General features: G+C 39.0%; 2 protein-coding genes across 3 annotated transcripts in view; one reads left to right on the forward strand and one right to left on the reverse strand.

The window, feature by feature from the left end:
• Positions 1-19227, forward strand: part of LOC138692966 (zinc finger protein ZFP2-like) — a 40573-nt gene that overhangs the window by 17817 nt on the left and 3529 nt on the right. The window contains exons 3-4 of the mRNA XM_069816388.1: positions 5096-5236; positions 18685-18767. Coding sequence (XP_069672489.1) covers positions 5096-5236; positions 18685-18767 — 224 coding nt within the window. The remainder of the gene's footprint in view (positions 1-5095; positions 5237-18684; positions 18768-19227) is intronic.
• LOC138692967 (uncharacterized) overlaps positions 15866-19227 on the reverse strand; it is a 38475-nt gene continuing 35113 nt past the window's right edge. For both annotated transcript variants that reach the window (XM_069816389.1, XM_069816390.1), the window contains exon 4: positions 15866-16244. In XM_069816389.1, the coding sequence (XP_069672490.1) occupies positions 15930-16244 (315 nt within the window). In that variant the 3' untranslated portion in view covers positions 15866-15929. The remainder of the gene's footprint in view (positions 16245-19227) is intronic.

Raw genomic sequence — 19227 nt, forward strand, 5'->3', positions numbered from 1 at the left:
CCTATTCGACTGGTGGTAGTTACGCCAATGTTTAGAAGGCCCGGAATTACAGAACTACGTTTCCCCATTATTCGACGGACTTTGTCGCATACGATGTTAGATGGGACGTGCTTTTTCAATGAATTAACGTAGTTTGTCCAGGACATCTTATTAGCATCGCACACAGTGCGACGAGCTTTGGCTCGAAGACTTTTAATCTGGACAAAATTTTCTTGGGTCAGATGGCGTTCAAATTGGCGTAAAGCACGTTTGCGGTCCCGGATTGCACTCTGCAGGCATCCGTCCACGAGGGGACAGAGAAGCGTTTTGGCCTGCAGGACGACTAGGGGATAGATAATTCCTCTGACTTTATAATTACATTTGAGAAATGGTCTACTACAGAGTCCACACTTTCATGTCCGTTCTCATCGAATGATATGGACTCCGAAAATTCGACTATGTCCGCCTTTTTAATAACCCAGTTTGGAGGGCGAGGTTCCGCATGACGTAAAGCGGACATATGCATTCGGATGGGGTAGTGGTCACTGCCATGTAGGTCATGAATCACAGACCATTAGAAATGCATGAACAAAACTCGGCTACAAATGGGGATATCTATCATGGAGTATGTACCGTAAGCCAAGAAAAAGGTGTGTTGTTTCTCTTGAGTTCAAAGTAATGAGTTTTAGACGGGTACATACCTCTGCTATTTTATTTCCTCTGTCATCATCGGAATTTTAGCCCCAAGAGTGGTGGGATGCATTGAAATCCCCCACTAACAAATATGGAGCTGGTACCTGCGACATGATATGTTCAATTTCGATCACTGCAAAAGGAGTTTCTGGGGGCATATAGAGACACAGACTATTGAAAAATGAATGGTAGGTAAATTTATTGTAGCGCGTATGCATTGATGTGGAGTGGTAATGTTGATAACAGAGGAAAAGATGATTTGGCGGAGTAGGATGGCACAATCTCCATTGGCCCGAATACCGGCAAGATGATCGTACCAGTGAACATTGTATCCTGATATATTCAGGGAATGTTCAGGTCGGAGAGGTGTCTCCTGTCGACATAAAACAGCAGGGTTGTCATGATAGATCAATTGTTGTAGTACTGCATATCTACTGCTTACACTCACTTGCAGTTCTTCGCACTCTTGATCGTGACCTTGATCTAGCACGGGATCGAGATCATGTTCTCGATTTCTGTATCGAACGATGAGTGCGACATCGTGACGTTCTTTCAGGTTTACAGTCTGGCCTTGCAGTCCCAGTAACTATCTTTTTTGGTGTATAGGGTCTGATCTAGGCCACTACTATCATCTGATTCCTCAGTCTGAGTGCCAATGTCCACATACGTCTGGGTTGCGTTTTCAACTCGCTTCCAAGGTATACATTCGAGAGGTGGCGTTTCTGTTGACAGGTCAATACCCTCTGTTGCTTGTTGTAACACTGCGGCATACAATTTTTCCTTTTGTTTTTGATCGGAATCAAAATAACGTTTACGTGCCTCGAAGAAAGTAATATTATCTCTGACTCGGAGCTCTTGTATTGCGTTCTCTCCCTGATACTTCGGACATTCCTTGGAATTTGCTGCATGGTCCCTTTCACAATTCACAAAGTGCGCGGTGTTGGGACCTGAAGAGTCTCCGTGGTCACCACCGCCGCACTTTGCACATGCGATTTCATTTGTGCAACGTTTCTGTGTATGTCCGAACCGTTGGCACCTAAAACAGCGCATTGGGTTTGACACATACGCACGCACCGAGACACGCTCATAGCCGATATATATGTACTCAGGTAGGAGGTATTTTTCAAAAGTCAAGAATACTGTGCTCAATGAATAAGTCCGTCCTTCCCGCTTACGCAACAGCCGGTAGGCCTTGCACACTGACTGGTCTGCAAGCTCTAGTTGTATCTCCTCATCATTCATGCCATCCAGAGCATCCGTATGAACCACTCCACGCGTGGTGTTCAGTGAGGAGTGCCATTCAACCTTTATAGGATACGACCCCAGCAACAACAGTGTCTCACTTTGATTAGGAGATAAAGTCTCGACGAGGAGGCTACCGTTGCGGAGTCTAGTGGCATTCTTGACTTTTCCAACGAGTCCATCAAGTAAACAGTTCTAATATGTTTTATTGTTTTTTCGGTGCCTGTTAGAGTAATACTTAGATATCTTGTAGGCGGCATATATAATTTCACATTTTCAGGAACCAGTTCCATAGCGTTGTTCGTCATGTGACCACCAGTCAGTGTACCCTTTTTTGGTTCTTCATGTCTGATTTTTTATGAGGAGTAGGGGAAGAAGAGCGCGATGACATGTTGTACTGGCTGCCCCTACGGAACCGTCGGCGTCAGCCTGCCATCGGGGGAGGGGGCAGAAGAAAAAGACACCTAAAAATTCTTTGTGGTCTGTGCCGGCTATGAGGACCCCCCCCCCCCCAACGCCCGATCCGAAGCAACCCACCTCACGCAAGTTACCCTTCAAACTGGACATTACACACCTAATGGCAAGTTTTACACCAACGTCGTGTCACAGTTTTATGCTCCTACCACGGGAATAACAGCCTGTGGCTCCCCACTCTATGCTGAATACAACCGCCAGACCACTCGGCTAACTCCGACCCACCTACCAAAGCCGGAGCAATCCGAGACCACACGCAGCTTCAGGGGACTTGTGGTTGATTACACTGCGACACCCATCATTCAGCGGTAACATGTCAGAGCGACATATCCGCCCCAGCGTGCATAGTCGGTCACCGGGGCGTCTAAACCGCCCCTCGCCCCCATTGGGGCTCTACATGAGTGTACTTGACCTCTGGTCCGGGCTCGGCACCTAAACTTGCATATAGGGGCAGTATGAAGGGTCCACTATTGCTTCGTTGCTGGACGCCCTGTCAGGCCACACAAGTTGGAAGTCGCGCTCAAAACCGTGGGACAGGACGACGGAGATAGGAAAGATCCCCGCTGGTGAGACGGGAGTTATAAGCCTAAGAATGTTATGTTAAAATGTTATGTTTTATTTAACGACGCTCGCAACTGCAGAGGTTATATCAGCGTCGCCGGATGTGCCGGAATTTTGTCCCGCAGGAGTTCTTTTACATGCCAGTAAATCTACTGACATGAGCCTGTCGCATTTAAGCACACTTAAATGCCATCGACCTGGCCTGGGATCGAACCCGCAACCTTGGGCATAGAAGGCCAGCGCTATACCAACACGCCAACCAGATCGACTAAGCCTAAGAAACTTAACCTAATAATAGATATAAGAACTAGAAGGGGAAGAAGAATGAAGCCTCATCAGGCATTCTTAACAAATCCCGTCATGGTAATGGACGTGTCAAAAACTAATAGCAGGGATGGGGAGGTGAAAATGTCTGTGATGATTTGGTGGGCGTTCTGCATGCAATGGTGGCTGGAGGAGATATAAAGCGATGAAAAAGACGAGAGAACGAAAAGGGCTGTGTGGTGATAAGGCGATTAATGTTCGAAAAGAAAAGCACGAGAGCCACCATTGCATCCCCCAGTCACCAACGTGGTGTAACTCACCTCGACCTGGAGTTGAAGGTGTGTGTCTGGATACTGTTGATAGAATAGCTGCTTTGTGGACTGACATAACTGCATTTTTAAATTTACTGAAGTGGCATTGAAGATTGCTGAGCCTTTCACTTATTGCAATGATTCCTTCATCAAAACTTGTTGTTCCATATCCAAGAGATGAATAAAGTGAGAAGAGACAGGACGTAACACCTGCACTTGCACCTTGTTTTCTGGAGATCAAGTATCCGTCGTTGTATAAATGAAGCCAGTTTTGTGGAGGGTACCTAGTATTAATTGCCTTTAAAGACAATTGTCTCAATATTTCAATCTTTACTTCTGATTTCTTGTGTTAAATTTACATTATACTCTATATTTAATGGAGTTAAAGGGTTTGGTTTGATTTTTAAGTTTTCTTTTAAATTCGGGATATTGATTTTCTGCTTTAATTCTTGAACCATGGATATGAAACTCTTTTGAGTTTTTAATCTGCAGATAGAACTGTATGAATGCTAATTATTTCTTGATAATCTGATAAGTTCTTCATACTGAATCAGTGCTTTTTCGTCTATTGTCATTTTGATGCTGTTAATATTAGTGAGGAATCTCAGAATCTATTAGAGGCTTGGTTTTGAACATACTACAGGGTGGAAGGTAAGGTAGTACATTAATTTGGCGGGAGCCATAGAACTCATTATTTAGAGTAAGTTTTGTCAAATAAAAAAATTATAGCACTTACGGATAGTGAGATAATTATAAGTGTTTCGAAAGCGCTGACTGCAATTGCAAGATGTCTCAATGCCGCATAAGTAGTACCCCACACCCCATGCTGTCAGCGATTTATTTAAGCGGGTGGGTTAATTTCAAGTATCTTTCACCGTGAATCTTGCAGCAGGTGAGGGGAGGACGGCACATTATGTCCATCCCCTATTGGCAAGGGCAGTGAATAGTTGAAGACAGATCAGAGACGTCTGTATGACAGTTTATCATGAAATGCATTGAATTTTGATTAAATGATATGATGATATGACACAATTAGTCATATTTCTTGCATTGTACTTGGGCGTCAGTAAGACATATTGTGATTTTTTTTCAGTCGAAATGTACTTTATAAATTTACTTTAGGATTAGTGCTGAGTGCAAAAATAATATACCTACATTGAATAAGAAAATCTTGTAAAATATTTTATCTTATATAGGCCTACTGTGAATCTGTCTGCCTATTTATTTATTTATTTACTTAGTTACTTATTTATTTATTTAATTACTCATTTATTTATTTGTTTATTTATTTATTTTATTTATTCTGGTAGTGAATTGGAACACATTACATATTAAATTCTATTTTATTCACTCTCACAAGTGAAGTATTGTCTTTTCTCGGACATATACAGATTTTAAAATCCTTTATCCATTTTTCCTTCAATTATTTCCATAATTTCTCTCCTGTGGTGCAAGTAGTACCGGTATTGAAGCACTGGCATGCAGACCCAGAGTGCAACCAGTACCGCTTGTGATCAACTTCTGTCATATTGTAATGTATTACGTATTCTTAATATGTCTGTGTTATCCAGGAAGGAAATTTATTTGATCTGCACGTGACTAAGGTAAAGGAGGAATGCATGAACGAGAGCTGCGAGGATCACAATCTAGAGATAAAATTTGAAGAAATTATATTACCAAATAATTTCCCCATGGTGAAGAGTGAAGCTGAGGTAAGTGAGTTCATTGGGTGTGCTGGGTCTTATTTCCAGTGTTTAACTTATATCCTGTTCGTCACAGAAACCTCTATACAGCTAAGGTGACAGCGAATTTATGTTTACAATGGGACCAGTAAAACTATCTGCATGTTACTTATTAGACTACTTATTTCTTTAATCAAAGATAGCCTACATTTGAAGTGCGATATAGCTCCTTAGTTTAAATTATTATTATTATTATTATTATTATTATTATTATTATTATTATTATTATTATTAGTATTATTATTATTATTATTATTATTATTATTATTATTATTATTATTATTATTATTATTATTATTATATATTTTCTTTCATTGATAATGCATTTATTTTGGGCAAGGAATATAGCATGAGGCACCTAATATTATCATCTTCAATACCGCGTAATTGATGTTATCTATATGCTTTCTCCACATAATTAAAGGCTAGATTTATATAGATTTGAATATACACAAGTTTCGTGAGATTTTCTATAGGAAGGTGTGTTCTCATCGCAATAGTTATTTACGATACAAAGTGATGATAACTGCATTTTATTTCGTGAGTAGAAATGTTTGTGAAACGAGGCTGAAGGTCGAGTATAGCAAACCTACTTATAAACTGCAATCACTTTTAACAGGTGTTGTAAATGTCTTCTAGACAGCCTTTCGTCCATGCTAGTAGACTATAGAGATAATTCCGCCAAATTATCCAATGCCATTTTCCCTCCTCACTGTACTAATGAAACTTTATCACATTGAAAGCAGGAGATGGTATAGCTCAGTGGGGAAGCATTTGACTATAGATTGAAAGGTCATGGTTCAAACCTGCATGTGCCCTAATTTTTTAAAATTACATTTAATTCTCAATTGCGTCATGTATTTAATCCATAGAATTGTTGAAGCAGTTTATTTAATTTAAGTACTTTTCTTAACCAAAATCAGTTTTAACAAGTATGTCTGGAATTGAAATATATGTCCTCATTTCATTTATTGTATGAAATAAAATGATAGGGTAAGGTGAAGTGTTTGAGGTAGTGCAGACGTACAATGCTCATAAAGGATATCTTGGTGCTCAGGGCCCTGAGGCATGTCAGTTACTCGTCTGAAATGAGCCCTGACTCTGTCAGGGCTGAGGCTGAAAGCCCACTTGTTAGTATCGGCTTCACTTCGCACTGGACAATCATCGCATTCATAGCGCACATAGTGGGGCAAGCATCATTCCCAGGTGTGGCACTTAAGAACCCAAACTAAGCCAAACCAATATCATCTCCAGTTTGTGAATCTGCTGTTTGTCATATACAATACTCACTTTGATAATATAGACTCCTGTTTATGTCGGTATTTCCTTACTGATGGATAATATGTATGCGTTTCAAGTCTTACAGTGTACTACTTCATGGAAGAAAGTCATATTGGATATTGTACAGGGACATAGGCAGATTCCCTCTTGAGCCAATATGACAACAGTTATTTTATTTTAATGAAATTAAATCCCACAGGTTTATTTCTGCTTTACATATGTACGTCACCAAAGTGTTTTCTAGGGATGAGCTTACATCCCTTGAATACCTAGCAGTGGCCGGGACTGGTGAGTGGCGATAATAGGAAAAAAAAAAGTTAACCCCCCTTTTAATGAATCCTGGATCTGTCACTGTTAACATGGAAATGGGATTTGCAAATCATGAAAAATCTTACGATCGCAGTGTGTGGTGATTATAGGAAGAATACAGTGCACCCTGGTAATTTCTATGCTAAAAGATATCCTGAGAGATGTCAGCCATCTCAACAAACGTTTGTGAATCTCTTCCATCGAAGATATACTAAATATATAGCACTTAGGTTCCATTTTAGAAATAAAGCACTGCCTGGCTTAGAGAGTGAAGTTGATGTTGTAGCTGCTGTTGCTGTAGATCTATTTGCTAGTTCTTGCGTGATCTGTATAGGAAGTGGCATTAGTCAGACAGATATGCTACATTTTCTACTTTCTTCATCGTCACAAGTAGTGACGGCTCATACATATTTAATGCCTAGTGCCAAAATCAGTGGTAGATACAGTTCTCAATGAGCAAGCAACCGAGTAAGACGTGATTGACCGCGAGTCTGCTAACTTAGCAAAGTGCAGTAGTATACGGAAGCCGTTTCATAGTGAGTGATAAGTGAGGTGAGAGATCTGTGGAGAATGGATACCACAAGTCTAAAGGCGACCATCGATAGTATTAACAAAAATTGGAAGATCTACAAAAGGAAAACAATATATTAAAAAAGAAGGTGAAATACTTAGAAGAAGAGAAAAGGAGGAACAACTTAATTTTCTTTGGTATTGAAGAACAGGTGAAAGAACAGTCTATGGACACGTATGAAGTGATAGTAAATGTGTGCTGGGAATGGTTAGGCATTGACATTGGGAATGGTCAAGTGAAAGAGGTATATAGAATGGGGCATGGGGAAAATAGGCCCATATTGGTCCGACTAGCAAACTGGATGATTAAAGAGAAAATCATGGATTGTAAGAAAGCATTGAAAGACTCGAACATTAGTATAGATGAAGATTTTAAGGACAAATTGAAAATTAACGGGGAGTTATTTGATGTTGAATTTTGTTTGGAAAACTTGAATGTGTCGGCAAATGGAGAGAATATTGACGAAAGTAAAAGATTAGAGATAAAGGAGAGAGTTAGAAAGATTGTTAATAATAGTGAAAGAAATAGAAAAGGTAAAGTTGCGGAAGACATGAGGGCAGTGACTCAAGAGATTGCGTCAGCACATTCCACTCAGGCGGTGAACTCTAAGGCAGCAGCTGCACCATCTAGTAGACGACCAGTAATGACGTCACCCCAAGGCCAAGCCAGCTGAACAAGCATAGTATCAGATGGCAACAGAATTGGAGAAAGGCAGAAGGGGAGAGAGAGGAATGCTGAACCGACAAAAGAAGAGACTCGTGAACGAGGAAGCGAAATAAGTGCGGGGAATAGAAGGGGAAGTAGTGAGTGTGTAAAGCGTGCCAGGAGTGAGAAAAGAGGGGGCAGTAGTGGAGAAAAACCTGTCTATAATCTGAGGAAATGGTGCATCAGTGGGCTGAAATAATAGTAGGTTAGCTAGGTAATGGATAAATGGAAGTGAGCTGTTGTACTTTTTTCAGTGTTAAATAGTGTTATAAATAAAGTGAAAGCAATGTTGCTAGGATACGAGCGCTAATGTGTTGTGTGAGAAGAGTTTAGACAGTGAATATAATATAGTTCAAGTTTTTAGTGAAATAGTCAACAAGGGTTAGGTCTTATATATTAAATAAGTTATATGTATTGAAGTTTAAAGTATTAAATTAGTTATGAAGGTAGGAATTATTTTTAAGGGAACTGTGAATAAGAGAAGGGAAGTAGAATAGTAGTGGATAAAGTAAAAGGATGGTCAAGTGGAAGTGAGGGGACATGAAAGACATAGCAAGAAAAGGCTTCAAGTGTCAAAGTACGTCTTGTTTAAAGTTGTAAATAGTGCAAGTAAGGGAAATGTGACGGGCCAGCAGGACCGAAGATTTTGAGAAATATATATCATACCATATCATATTAGTGGTACATCCAGGATACCCTAAGGGGGAGGGTAACTCTTTTTCCTACTATTTCCTCCCTGGATCCGCCTTTGGTCTAAACCAAAGACAAAAAATAAGCAATAATAATAATAATAATTAGAGACGAGAATTTCATGCAAATGTATGTTTTTATAGGAACATAGGACATAGCTCAAACTTAGTACTTATCCATTTCATTACTTTCCGGTTCAAAATATGTGCATATTTGCATGTTTTCGACTTTTTAGGGATAAAAACATGCATAATGCATATTTAGGTAATTTTTAGCTATATAATGCATATAATATACATTACATTCAGTTTAAATGCATGTTTTAATGGTTTTGTGTGGACACCTCAGTTTCTCGATTTTATGTCCCATATTTTGGCTTCAGGAATCAGGATTGAAGAAGAAAAAGAAAAAAAACGAAATAACAGAAAAATTAAATAAAATGTTAAGATTTTCACAGTAAGGTGTTAGAGGACCTTTCCCTGGACGGAAGTCCACTTTTACAACACTTTACCAACTACCCTCTATACACTGCATGTCATAAATGAATTTATTTGGATATTTTGAGAATAGTAAGTAGAGAGGAAATATAAGAGGGTTCAAGGAAATTGCCGACAAATAATTTAGGTCAAAAGCATCCTCTTTCAGGGAGGTTGTAAATTCTCTTCCATTTCTAGTACTAGTAGCAATTTAGATTCTTCTAAAATTGGAATCATCGTTAAACTGTGTTTGCAGTGTGTGAATATCGTAAGTTGTTAATGTGCTTGTTTATTCTGTTTGCGCGTGTTAATGTGGTTCTAATATGTTTTCAATTTAAAGATTGCAAAAGTGTACTCTTTGCACAATGGATTACTGTAATGGAAAAGCTTTTATTAGGTCAGATGAGGATGTCGTATTTTGCGACTGTTGGAGTAAAGAGTTAAACAATGCTGTTCTGTTTCCGAATATTTTATGACAATGTTCTGTGTAAAAAAATTACAAAACTTGTTTAAAATAATTATTAAATTACGATGTCCGTTTTTAAATCGTATCTAGGTAACCGTAAGGTCTATTATAATTTCAGATGAAATGTACTAAAAAATTTCAAGTCGACCAGCATGTCGCATCTGTTTCACATATTGCAAGAATGCAACAAAAGAAAGAATCTTCAAAGAATTTCATAGATCGCTCAGTTATGCCCGTGGGAAAGTGGATGTAGCGGCGAAAAACAGATTGGACAGGGTCATAAATGCTAACCCGGACTGCGGATTCTTTTGTTCAGTGAAGAAGGTTATTTATTTGTGGCGAAAACTTGAATGAAGAATTTGACCTGACACTGTCACAAATATGTTCATTCAAGTTTAAACCCGTAACTGCTTGCAATATAGAGAGGTCATTCTCTGCCTACAAGAACATATTGACTGACAAGTGCAGGAACCTCACAGAAACCAATTTTAAAATGTTGTTAGGTTTTTAACTGTGCAAAAAAAGTGAAGTGAAATAAGACATTTGAAACAAAAATGAAAGTGCATATTTTAATGTATTTTTCGCTTGATCATGCATATTTCATTGTTTGGTAGTGCATGCATATTTTGGGATTTTATAGTGCATGAAATTCTCGTCTCTAATGATAATAATAATAATAATAATAATAATAATAATAATAATAATAATAATCACTCACCAAAATTTATACAACTGGAGCACTTGAACACTTTTGTTGACCAGGTTAATATGCGCGATAGATAAAACCCCTTTGCCGATTTTTCTGACTTGAAAATAAATCCATCATTTTTTTGTTGAACTTGTCTATTTTGCTAAAAAAACTCCTCAGATTCATCGTGCCCTCTTAGTGCTAAATCTAGTGCCCCACAAAATCGTGTGAAATGTATTATTAAATTTAACACATATCTGTTTTTATCAACTTGCTCATTGTGTTTTGCAATCGCGAGTCTGTAGTGTGAATTTAACTGATTTTCAATGTTCGCTTTACCCAGCATTTTTAGACAAACTGAAGACGTTATTCATATTAACCTTTGACTTATGATGTATTTTTATTTTACCCCATAAATGTAATAAATCTGTCACACCCACTTTTGACCAGCTAAGTTCATCTCCGAACAGAACACACGGGAAACAGAAGAACGCATTTTTCACGTCACATCCACACAACCAGTTGTTTTTTAAATAAATATCTGGGTTGAACGACTGTTAACTTTAGCACTTTGCTGCTTTTGATGAATATTTAAGTGCGGTGTAGGTCTGCCTAATTCTTTAACACGAAGTTTGTTTTCATATGTTAATTTTGAAAATGGAGATTTCAATAAAGCGCCAACCGAATTCATTTTTTTCACAGTACACAACACGATAACACGACCATTATTACGATGACAACCTCACGACTTAACACGTTCACACTACAATTGGTACTGTTGGTAGAAATAATAAAGTGAAGACTTTCTAAAGCCAAGTTTTCAAGAAACCGGGAGAGATTTTATTATCTTATTGTTGCAGTCTTCGCTCTAAGAAACTTGTTCTGACAAAGTGGAAGGACAGACAGAGCAAGAGGTATATAGTAAGGTATTGGCGTAGAAAATGGGGATGTATACAGTTTTACAAGCATTGAAAAAGCCAGCGGCAAATTGTGCCTGGCATATTTTAGATCATGTCTTAGATGCTGAAAAGGACGAGCGAACATGAAGATTGCGCGCGCATCCCATTATATTTCTTATGGGATGTAGTGCCTGGCACAGATCCATCCTCCAAACACTGGTTACGTGTTTCGCTGCAAAGATCATATTGACGGTAGAGTTTGTATAAGCGTAACTTGTTTCTCTCAGGTTCTGAGCGGAAAATATGAATTCTCCTTTTCCTTCTGTATTCTGGTAGTGCCATGGCACAACGGCACTACCTCTAAAGCCGCCCCTGGTCACAAGTTCCTTGTTTGTCACGGACACGATTTAATTCTGGTGAGCATTAACATAAAAATGTTGCTATGTACTTATTTACTGATGACTTAATGTGCTGGCCGCCATTGAATGCGTAACGTCTTCTACCATTATCATCCCTCATCCCCACTGTTGTTTGCCACGCCAATTTTCCTAAAGACAGGTTGAATGATAGATAGAACAGAGAAAAATTCTCTCTGGCACCGGGATTCGAACCTGAGTTTTCAGCTATATGTGCTTATGCTTTATCCATTAAGCCACACCAGATTCCAGTTTCGATGCCAGATCGAATCTCTTCAGTTTAAGTTCTACCTCTCAGTTTTCCCTTTGGTGGCCTACTCATATGTACTGTGTAACACAATATGTGACAGTGGCACAATGTCCAACGCACTGTGTACAGAGGTGCACTGATTAAGTGTGATTAAGTGGCCGGGATCCTATGGGATGAGCACCGTGTTGAATCACTAAGTGATTACTTATGCATATCATATTATTATGATGTACTGAAGTACATATTATATTTCCGTGCAGAATGATTGCACCTCTGTACATAGTGCGTTGGACATTGTGCGACTGTCACAATATCTGTGACACAGTACATGAGGGTAGGTCACCAAAGGGAAAACTGAGAGATATAACTAAAACTGAGGGGTTTCGTTCCGGCATCGGAACTGGAATCTGGTGTTGCTTAGTGGATAAAGCGTCAGCACATAGAGCTGAAAACCTGTGTTCAAGTCCTGGTGCCAGAGAGAATTTTTCTCTGTTCTATACATCCTTCATCATATGGTAATGCAGAATTCCAGCACGGCATGGAAATATCATATTATGTATTTCGGTATATCACAGTAATAGACACAGGTTGTTGAACTTGCCTGAATTAATGGGCAACTTTCATTGCACATCTTATAAGTATACCACATGGCTGTTGCAGAAGATATTTGCACATCTAATTTGAGACACATTAGATATTGTTTATCTAGTGACTACATCATACATTCCTGTGTCTCTTGTTTTTCTTTTTTTACTTTCTTTTGTTGTTTCAACAGCATATACTTTTAAATATCACCAATGACGGAGGAATAATGTGCAGGGGAAGCTCATGACCAATGGAGAGGATGTTTTATGTACCAAGAAGAGTTTGAGGACAGTGGAGATATTGTGTAATTTTGGCAGGGGTAAACAGGAGTACCGAGTGAAATTTGCTCCTACTCCATTATTGTCGACTAAGGATGGCATTTGTAATTGCTGGTACTTAGACCTGGGGCTATCGCGTGGAATCAGATGTTGCCACTATCCAGATAGTGATGTGCACCTGACAGAGTAAAGCTGAATGAATATACGAAAGTTGGTTTGTAGGAGAGAATTATGATGTTGAAGAAAAAGAGATGTTGACACTGGAAGATGTGTGTGTATAAAATCATATCCATATACAGAATGTCCCCGAATCACCAACCATTTTGTTCGAATAGGTAACTCAAATGACATCATAAAAGATGGGCAAAGCCGCTGGTATAAGGCATCTACAGTTTTACCATTATATGAAGTAGCACTGCTTGCTTCCATTACAGGCTTTGTGGTACTGCACGAGGCAAATGTATTTGCTATACTGATTTAACTTTCATTGTTACGTCGATCTAACCATTCGTATGTTTATTGATATAAGTACTTCTTAAATATTCTGTAATAATAATAATAATAATAGTTGGCCTGAGTAGCGTAGTCGGTATAGCACTGGCCTTGAGTGCTTGAGGTTGCGGGTTCGATCCTTGTTCAACTCGATGGCATTTAAGTGTGTTTAAATGTGACAGGCTTATGTCAGTAGATTTACTGGCATGTAAAAGAACTCCTGCGGGACAAAATTTCGGCACCAGCGACGCTGATATAACCTTTGCAGTTGCGAGTGTCGTTAAATAAACCATATTTTTTTTTTATTTAATAATAATAATACTTCTTGTAAGCTTTATAGTACAGTATATCTACGTAATTATGTCCTATTTCTAGACGTTTCGAGAAACATTGTCTTATTAGTCTAAAAGAATATATTTCCAGGATATTCCCGTCGGGTATAAAAGCGATGTTTCTCTTGTACGAGGGCGTCTTATAACTATATTAACGAAGATGTACACATAAGAAGAATACACAGCGATGGCACAAATTGGTGAAGCTGGAGGAAAACTTTCTGCTGCACAAACAGTGTAAACAACGATTTCTGCGACGTCATTTTCCCTCGCGTGATGTCTTCCAGCACAATATTGTGACACTGGAAAGGCCTATAATTCTACGACTAGTGCGTGCACCAAATTTTAGGCTGATTGCTGATGGGCATCAGGAAGATGTTCTGCTTTATTTCGAGGAAATCTCCACATGAGCATCGGACAAACTGTAGTCGATATGGGAATCAGCAAGACTTCCTTTCCTCGAATATTCCAAAGACGAAAATGGCACCCATACAAAGTTCGGTTGGTTCAAGCATTAGCAAAAACTGACTTTGAAACCAAAATTATCTATTGGAATGCGATGATATGCTGTCTTCAGAAACAGTTGAATTTCATTCGCCAAGTTCTTTGATCAGTTAAATGTACCTTCACCAATACTGGCGCCATAAACTGACACAACACGGGGTACTGAGTAGATTGCAATCTTCTATGTTTCTACGAGCATTATACCGGTACCCAGATTCGGTGGAAGCTGAATATATGATGTGATATTTTAGGGCATACATGGGCACAATTTTCGGTTACGTGAGGCACTCGATTTGAAATAGTTTGTTTACTAGGAGAGGAGACTGCAGAAAAGGATGGAAAATATAAACTGCTGTGACCTGCGTCACCTTATCGTAATCGCTAAGGCGGTCAGTGGCGAATTATTAGGAAAGCGCTTGGTTAACGTGACAGACTCGAAAACTTTTATTCAACTTGGCAAATTAATTCGGCAGCTTTAATCATAAATCTCTTTACTATTTCTCCATCATTGAATAGATTTAAATCACAGGCGAGAAATTGCGTAACTAGCCAATAATATTCCATCACGTTGTCTACGTTTATTTTCTTGAATATTCTGGCGTTTCTCAAGATTACTTAATAGATTTGCACGTTCTCGACCTAAAATAATTTCAGAATATCATATTTAGTTTTCTACGCACATTTGATATTTTTTTTATAAATTTCTTTTGGAAATAATAGATACAAACAACATTTAATTCCTCGTAGGATACCTTTTAATGCAGCGTGTTTAAGGTATAATGTCGTATTTAGTATACTATGCAAATGTTAAGATCATAAATTTTCTTCGGAATAGCACGAAAAATAACATTTAATTTGTCTTACCTTCTAATTCAGCATGTTCTTTATGACATAAGGAGTAATGTCGTTGTATATTAAATTTATTAATGCCTAATAGGATTTTCGAGCATAACATACATCGTATGTTCTCCCCTTCTGAACAGCAAAAAAACTCTTCCATTTCTCATGAAAAAATCGTTTTCTAAGGCATACACACTGCTTTGATAATGCCATTATGCCACCACTGATATTGCTTATGAAACTGATATAGAACCTGCCCACGCCTAGGAGCTATGTGAGGGAGAGAAGGGATCTGTGAAGATGATGTCACTCAGAGCAATAATCTCTGTGAAGGTCAGTGAGGCACAAATTCTCAATTGAGGCACGATGTCCAGGTATGTTTTAGGGGGTCATATTATTCGACCAGTGTTTCTGGAAGGCAGTGTCAGTGGAGAACGTTTCTTGGAGTTCACGCAGACTCGTCTAATAATAGCCAGTCACCTTTTAGATGATGTCCTGTTGTAGCTTATAACGCATTACTGGCTACAAATGGATGACACACCAGCACGTAATGACGTCATGGTACAGGCTTTGTTCCAGCTTACCTCTCTACTGAGATGGATTGACCATGTCGGGGCCTATATTCTGACCCTCTCGCTCGCCGGACCTCACACCTGTACATTTCTATCGGACACCTGAAAGCACAGGTCTATTGCAATAGGTCAGAAAACAATGCGGTCCTCCGCAGACAGATTATCGCTGCTCGACATAATGTGATACTACAGGGTCCGGCAGAGAAACCTGATGGTTTTTAAATTGAAATAAGAACTACACGAAATGATTTATATTCAATATTTTATTTTTGAACTACAGTTTAACTCAAGGTATTTGCATAAACTGCTTTACTTTTTGAAAATTGTATTCTGAAGATGGTGTCCATCATTGTCAGCACATTCTTGGAGCCTCAATGGGAGACTCCGCATTACTCGCTGCAAAACGTTTGGAGAAGTTGCTGCCACTTCAGTCCTAATGTTCCGCTTCAATTCTTGAATTGTCCTTGGTCGGTCCTGGTACACTCTACTCTTGAGATAACCCCAAAGGAAGTAATCGCAAGCGTTGAGGTTGGGGGATCTTGGAGGCCATTGAACGTCCCCTCGGTGTGAGATCACTCTAGCTCCAAACATCTCGATGTTGTACCGACCAGCGCTCCATTCTGACTGAAATGGTGAAAACATGTGGTCAAGGTCAGTCACTGCTGCCACTGTCCCGTCCTGCCTTCTCTCTCTCGCAGTCCCCACTCCATGCACTTATGCGCAATCCTTTGAAACTGTTGTTATTTCTATTGTTGAGGCTCAAACAATGTATTGACAGTAAATGCATTGAGTTAAACTGTAATTCTAAAATAAAATATTGAATATAAACCATTCCGTGTAGTTCTTATTTCAATTTAAAAACCGTCAGGTTTCTCTGCCAGACCCTGTATATCCTATGGCCGGTACACCAAGATACCACTCCATATGGTCCAAGTAAAGTCAACCGAATTCGAGGTGGAAGAACGACAGCATTGAGACCTGTGTTATACGTAGTGGTACGCCATTGTTTACTAACCTGAATGTAAAGTGAATGCAGAGTGAGAAATGGAAGATCCAACGAAAATTACATATCAGTTTACTAACATAGTATATCAGCTGTAGTACACTATAAAGGCAATAAAATTATATTTTTGTTTTGTCAGAACATTAATGCAGTTTCAGTTTATTACAAAACGCACCTTTAATTTTTATTACCTATATGACATTACATGCTATTGTTACATCCCTTCTCTACAACATTCCTGAAGGGGACTCGATTCAAAGCAATATTAGAGAGGTGTTTGGAAATATCCAGGATGAGTAGTATCATAACCGGCTGTTTGCTAACTTAACAGGATAGGCTTTGATGTTTGGCAGATTAAGAGTCATGTTTGCAGGGAATTTCCCCGTTTCTTCAGACACTAGAACATACATGTGCGGTAGAAGAGTTCCAGCCATTGTGATCCCTGATATTGTCATGTAGGAATGTGTTGTTGCAGAAATGGAACCTGCTGTCCCAAAGATGGGCTTCACTCCTTTCACAGCAAGGGTTCATCCTGAATGAAGTTCCTTCTCGAAGCGCGACTGGTCGGCATTAAGCACATACTCATTGTGAATCTGGTGCGTTGCTGTACACATTCGCACATTATCGACAAAGTCTTTCGCATTCCCCTCCAACATCGTGGATTACAGGCAAAATGCTTTGCCATATTTGTGAGTTAATGTCAGCAAAACAATCTTGTTAAGCCCTCTTGAACTTTGTGATTGAGGAATCGGAGCCTTAAAAAATGCAACTGATTGTGGACATTAATGCGCTTCTTTATTTGCATTACCCAGAGCTTAATTGTTTAGTCTTGGATAAATAGCATGCTGTGCACGCATTTTCATAAAATATTCAAACACTTCATTGTTTAACTGTTGCATCAGGTATGTTTTGTGACAACAGCGGACGTCTTCAGACCTTGTTCTAACTTGTGCAGGACTGCTTTGTTCTTTATTCTTCACTTTAGGGCCATAACTGTATTGAAATTCACTCAAGAAGACGAGTCAGTGGCCAACCCTGGAAATCACAGTTGGGGAAGGACGACGTTGCTGTCTTTCACCCTCGGTTGTTTTTCCCAAAATTTCTATGCATTCACCAAGTATCCATCTGAAAATTCAGTTTGCGCCGTCTTTCGTGATGGTGCGTATGAGGAACTGCTACTTTCGTGACGTTGTACCTTGTCATATGTTGAGGTGTCATCTCCAAAGTCGTTGTCTATGTCCTCATTGGACGATAGTGCTTAATCATGGGCGAGTGTATGGACCCACAGTTAGACCTCCTCCAACAGTTCCTTCTTGATTTATTTAAATTTTATAAGATCAATTTGACGTGAAGTTTCCTCTGCGAAGATATCGCCAATAGTTTCACTACTATTGCTGGAGCGATTAATTCCATTGCTGGTCGGTGTGTATCATACACGTCGTTTCCAGACAAGTGGTACTTGTCGATAGCCTTTTCCTTATTTGTTAGCTAGTTCCTCAAAAAGAAAAACAATGGAGAGACGTTGCAATATAACACTCATGTATATGTTGGTTAAGGAACATCATAATGCTCATGAATGTGATTGACCACTATGCCTTAAATTTCGTATATCAACATGTCTCATACCCTTCTCTGTAACGCACATGGTTTGGTTCTCCAACCAGCGACAACGATATCTAGTATACTAAGATACCATCCCCTTATAAGAAGGTACGGCTATGTGGCGCATTATTGTGTTGTTATTTTCTGTCCATTGTTTCATTGGACATCCTATTCATCCTTTTCTTCGTGGTTGATAGCGAGTTATGTCTTTCGGCAGTCTTCCCAGTTTTGGACATGACATAAGCAGTTTTCTTTATAATTGTAGATATAGTAGATTACTGGTTAGTATAATTCCTTAAGAACGTCGTCATAACATTAAATTTATGATTACATTAGTTACAGCCTTCATTGTGGGTGATATTTCAGTTCACTTTCTGTAAGATAGGACACACCTTGTGTTTATTTCCCACCAGAAATGCTACCATCCTCTCCGTTATACTCCTATTCATTTTTTTGCAGGAAGTGTCATTTGCCGTGTCTACAGTAAAAGAGGAGACTATGCTGGAAGTAACGACAAAGGAATCTGAAGTCTTGACTGAGAGGTGAGTGTAGTTGTATCTATTTGTTTTGAGCAAGTTTCGCTGGTTGAAATGAATGATGACGTGGAGCACTAATCTTACGTTTTATCATAATGTATAGCAAGATAACTGCGAGGTCTCTTATAAGTCGACCATCACTACTTAGATGGCTGTGGTAGCATTAGTGATACAATAGACAAGAGCGAGTTATTGTGGAGGATAAACCTTGCTGTGAATAAGCCTTGGAAATGGTTTTCAGAAATTTGAAAAACCGAAGAATAACAGTTTAAATGTGCAGTCTTTCAGGACGTTCAATCGTTAACTCTTTTAGATAGGGAAAGAATAGGCATATAAATGTTATAGTTTGAGGCAGAGTATGTCTCAGTCACACAAAGGTATTTGCAATCGTTATTTTGTTTCATAATATGAAATATGACTTGCAATATCGATGGAATGGAACGTCAGCACAGAGTAAGAAGATTGA

The sequence above is a fragment of the Periplaneta americana genome, chromosome 17 (assembly GCF_040183065.1).
Source record: "Periplaneta americana isolate PAMFEO1 chromosome 17, P.americana_PAMFEO1_priV1, whole genome shotgun sequence".
Classification (NCBI taxonomy): Eukaryota; Metazoa; Arthropoda; class Insecta; order Blattodea; family Blattidae; genus Periplaneta; species Periplaneta americana.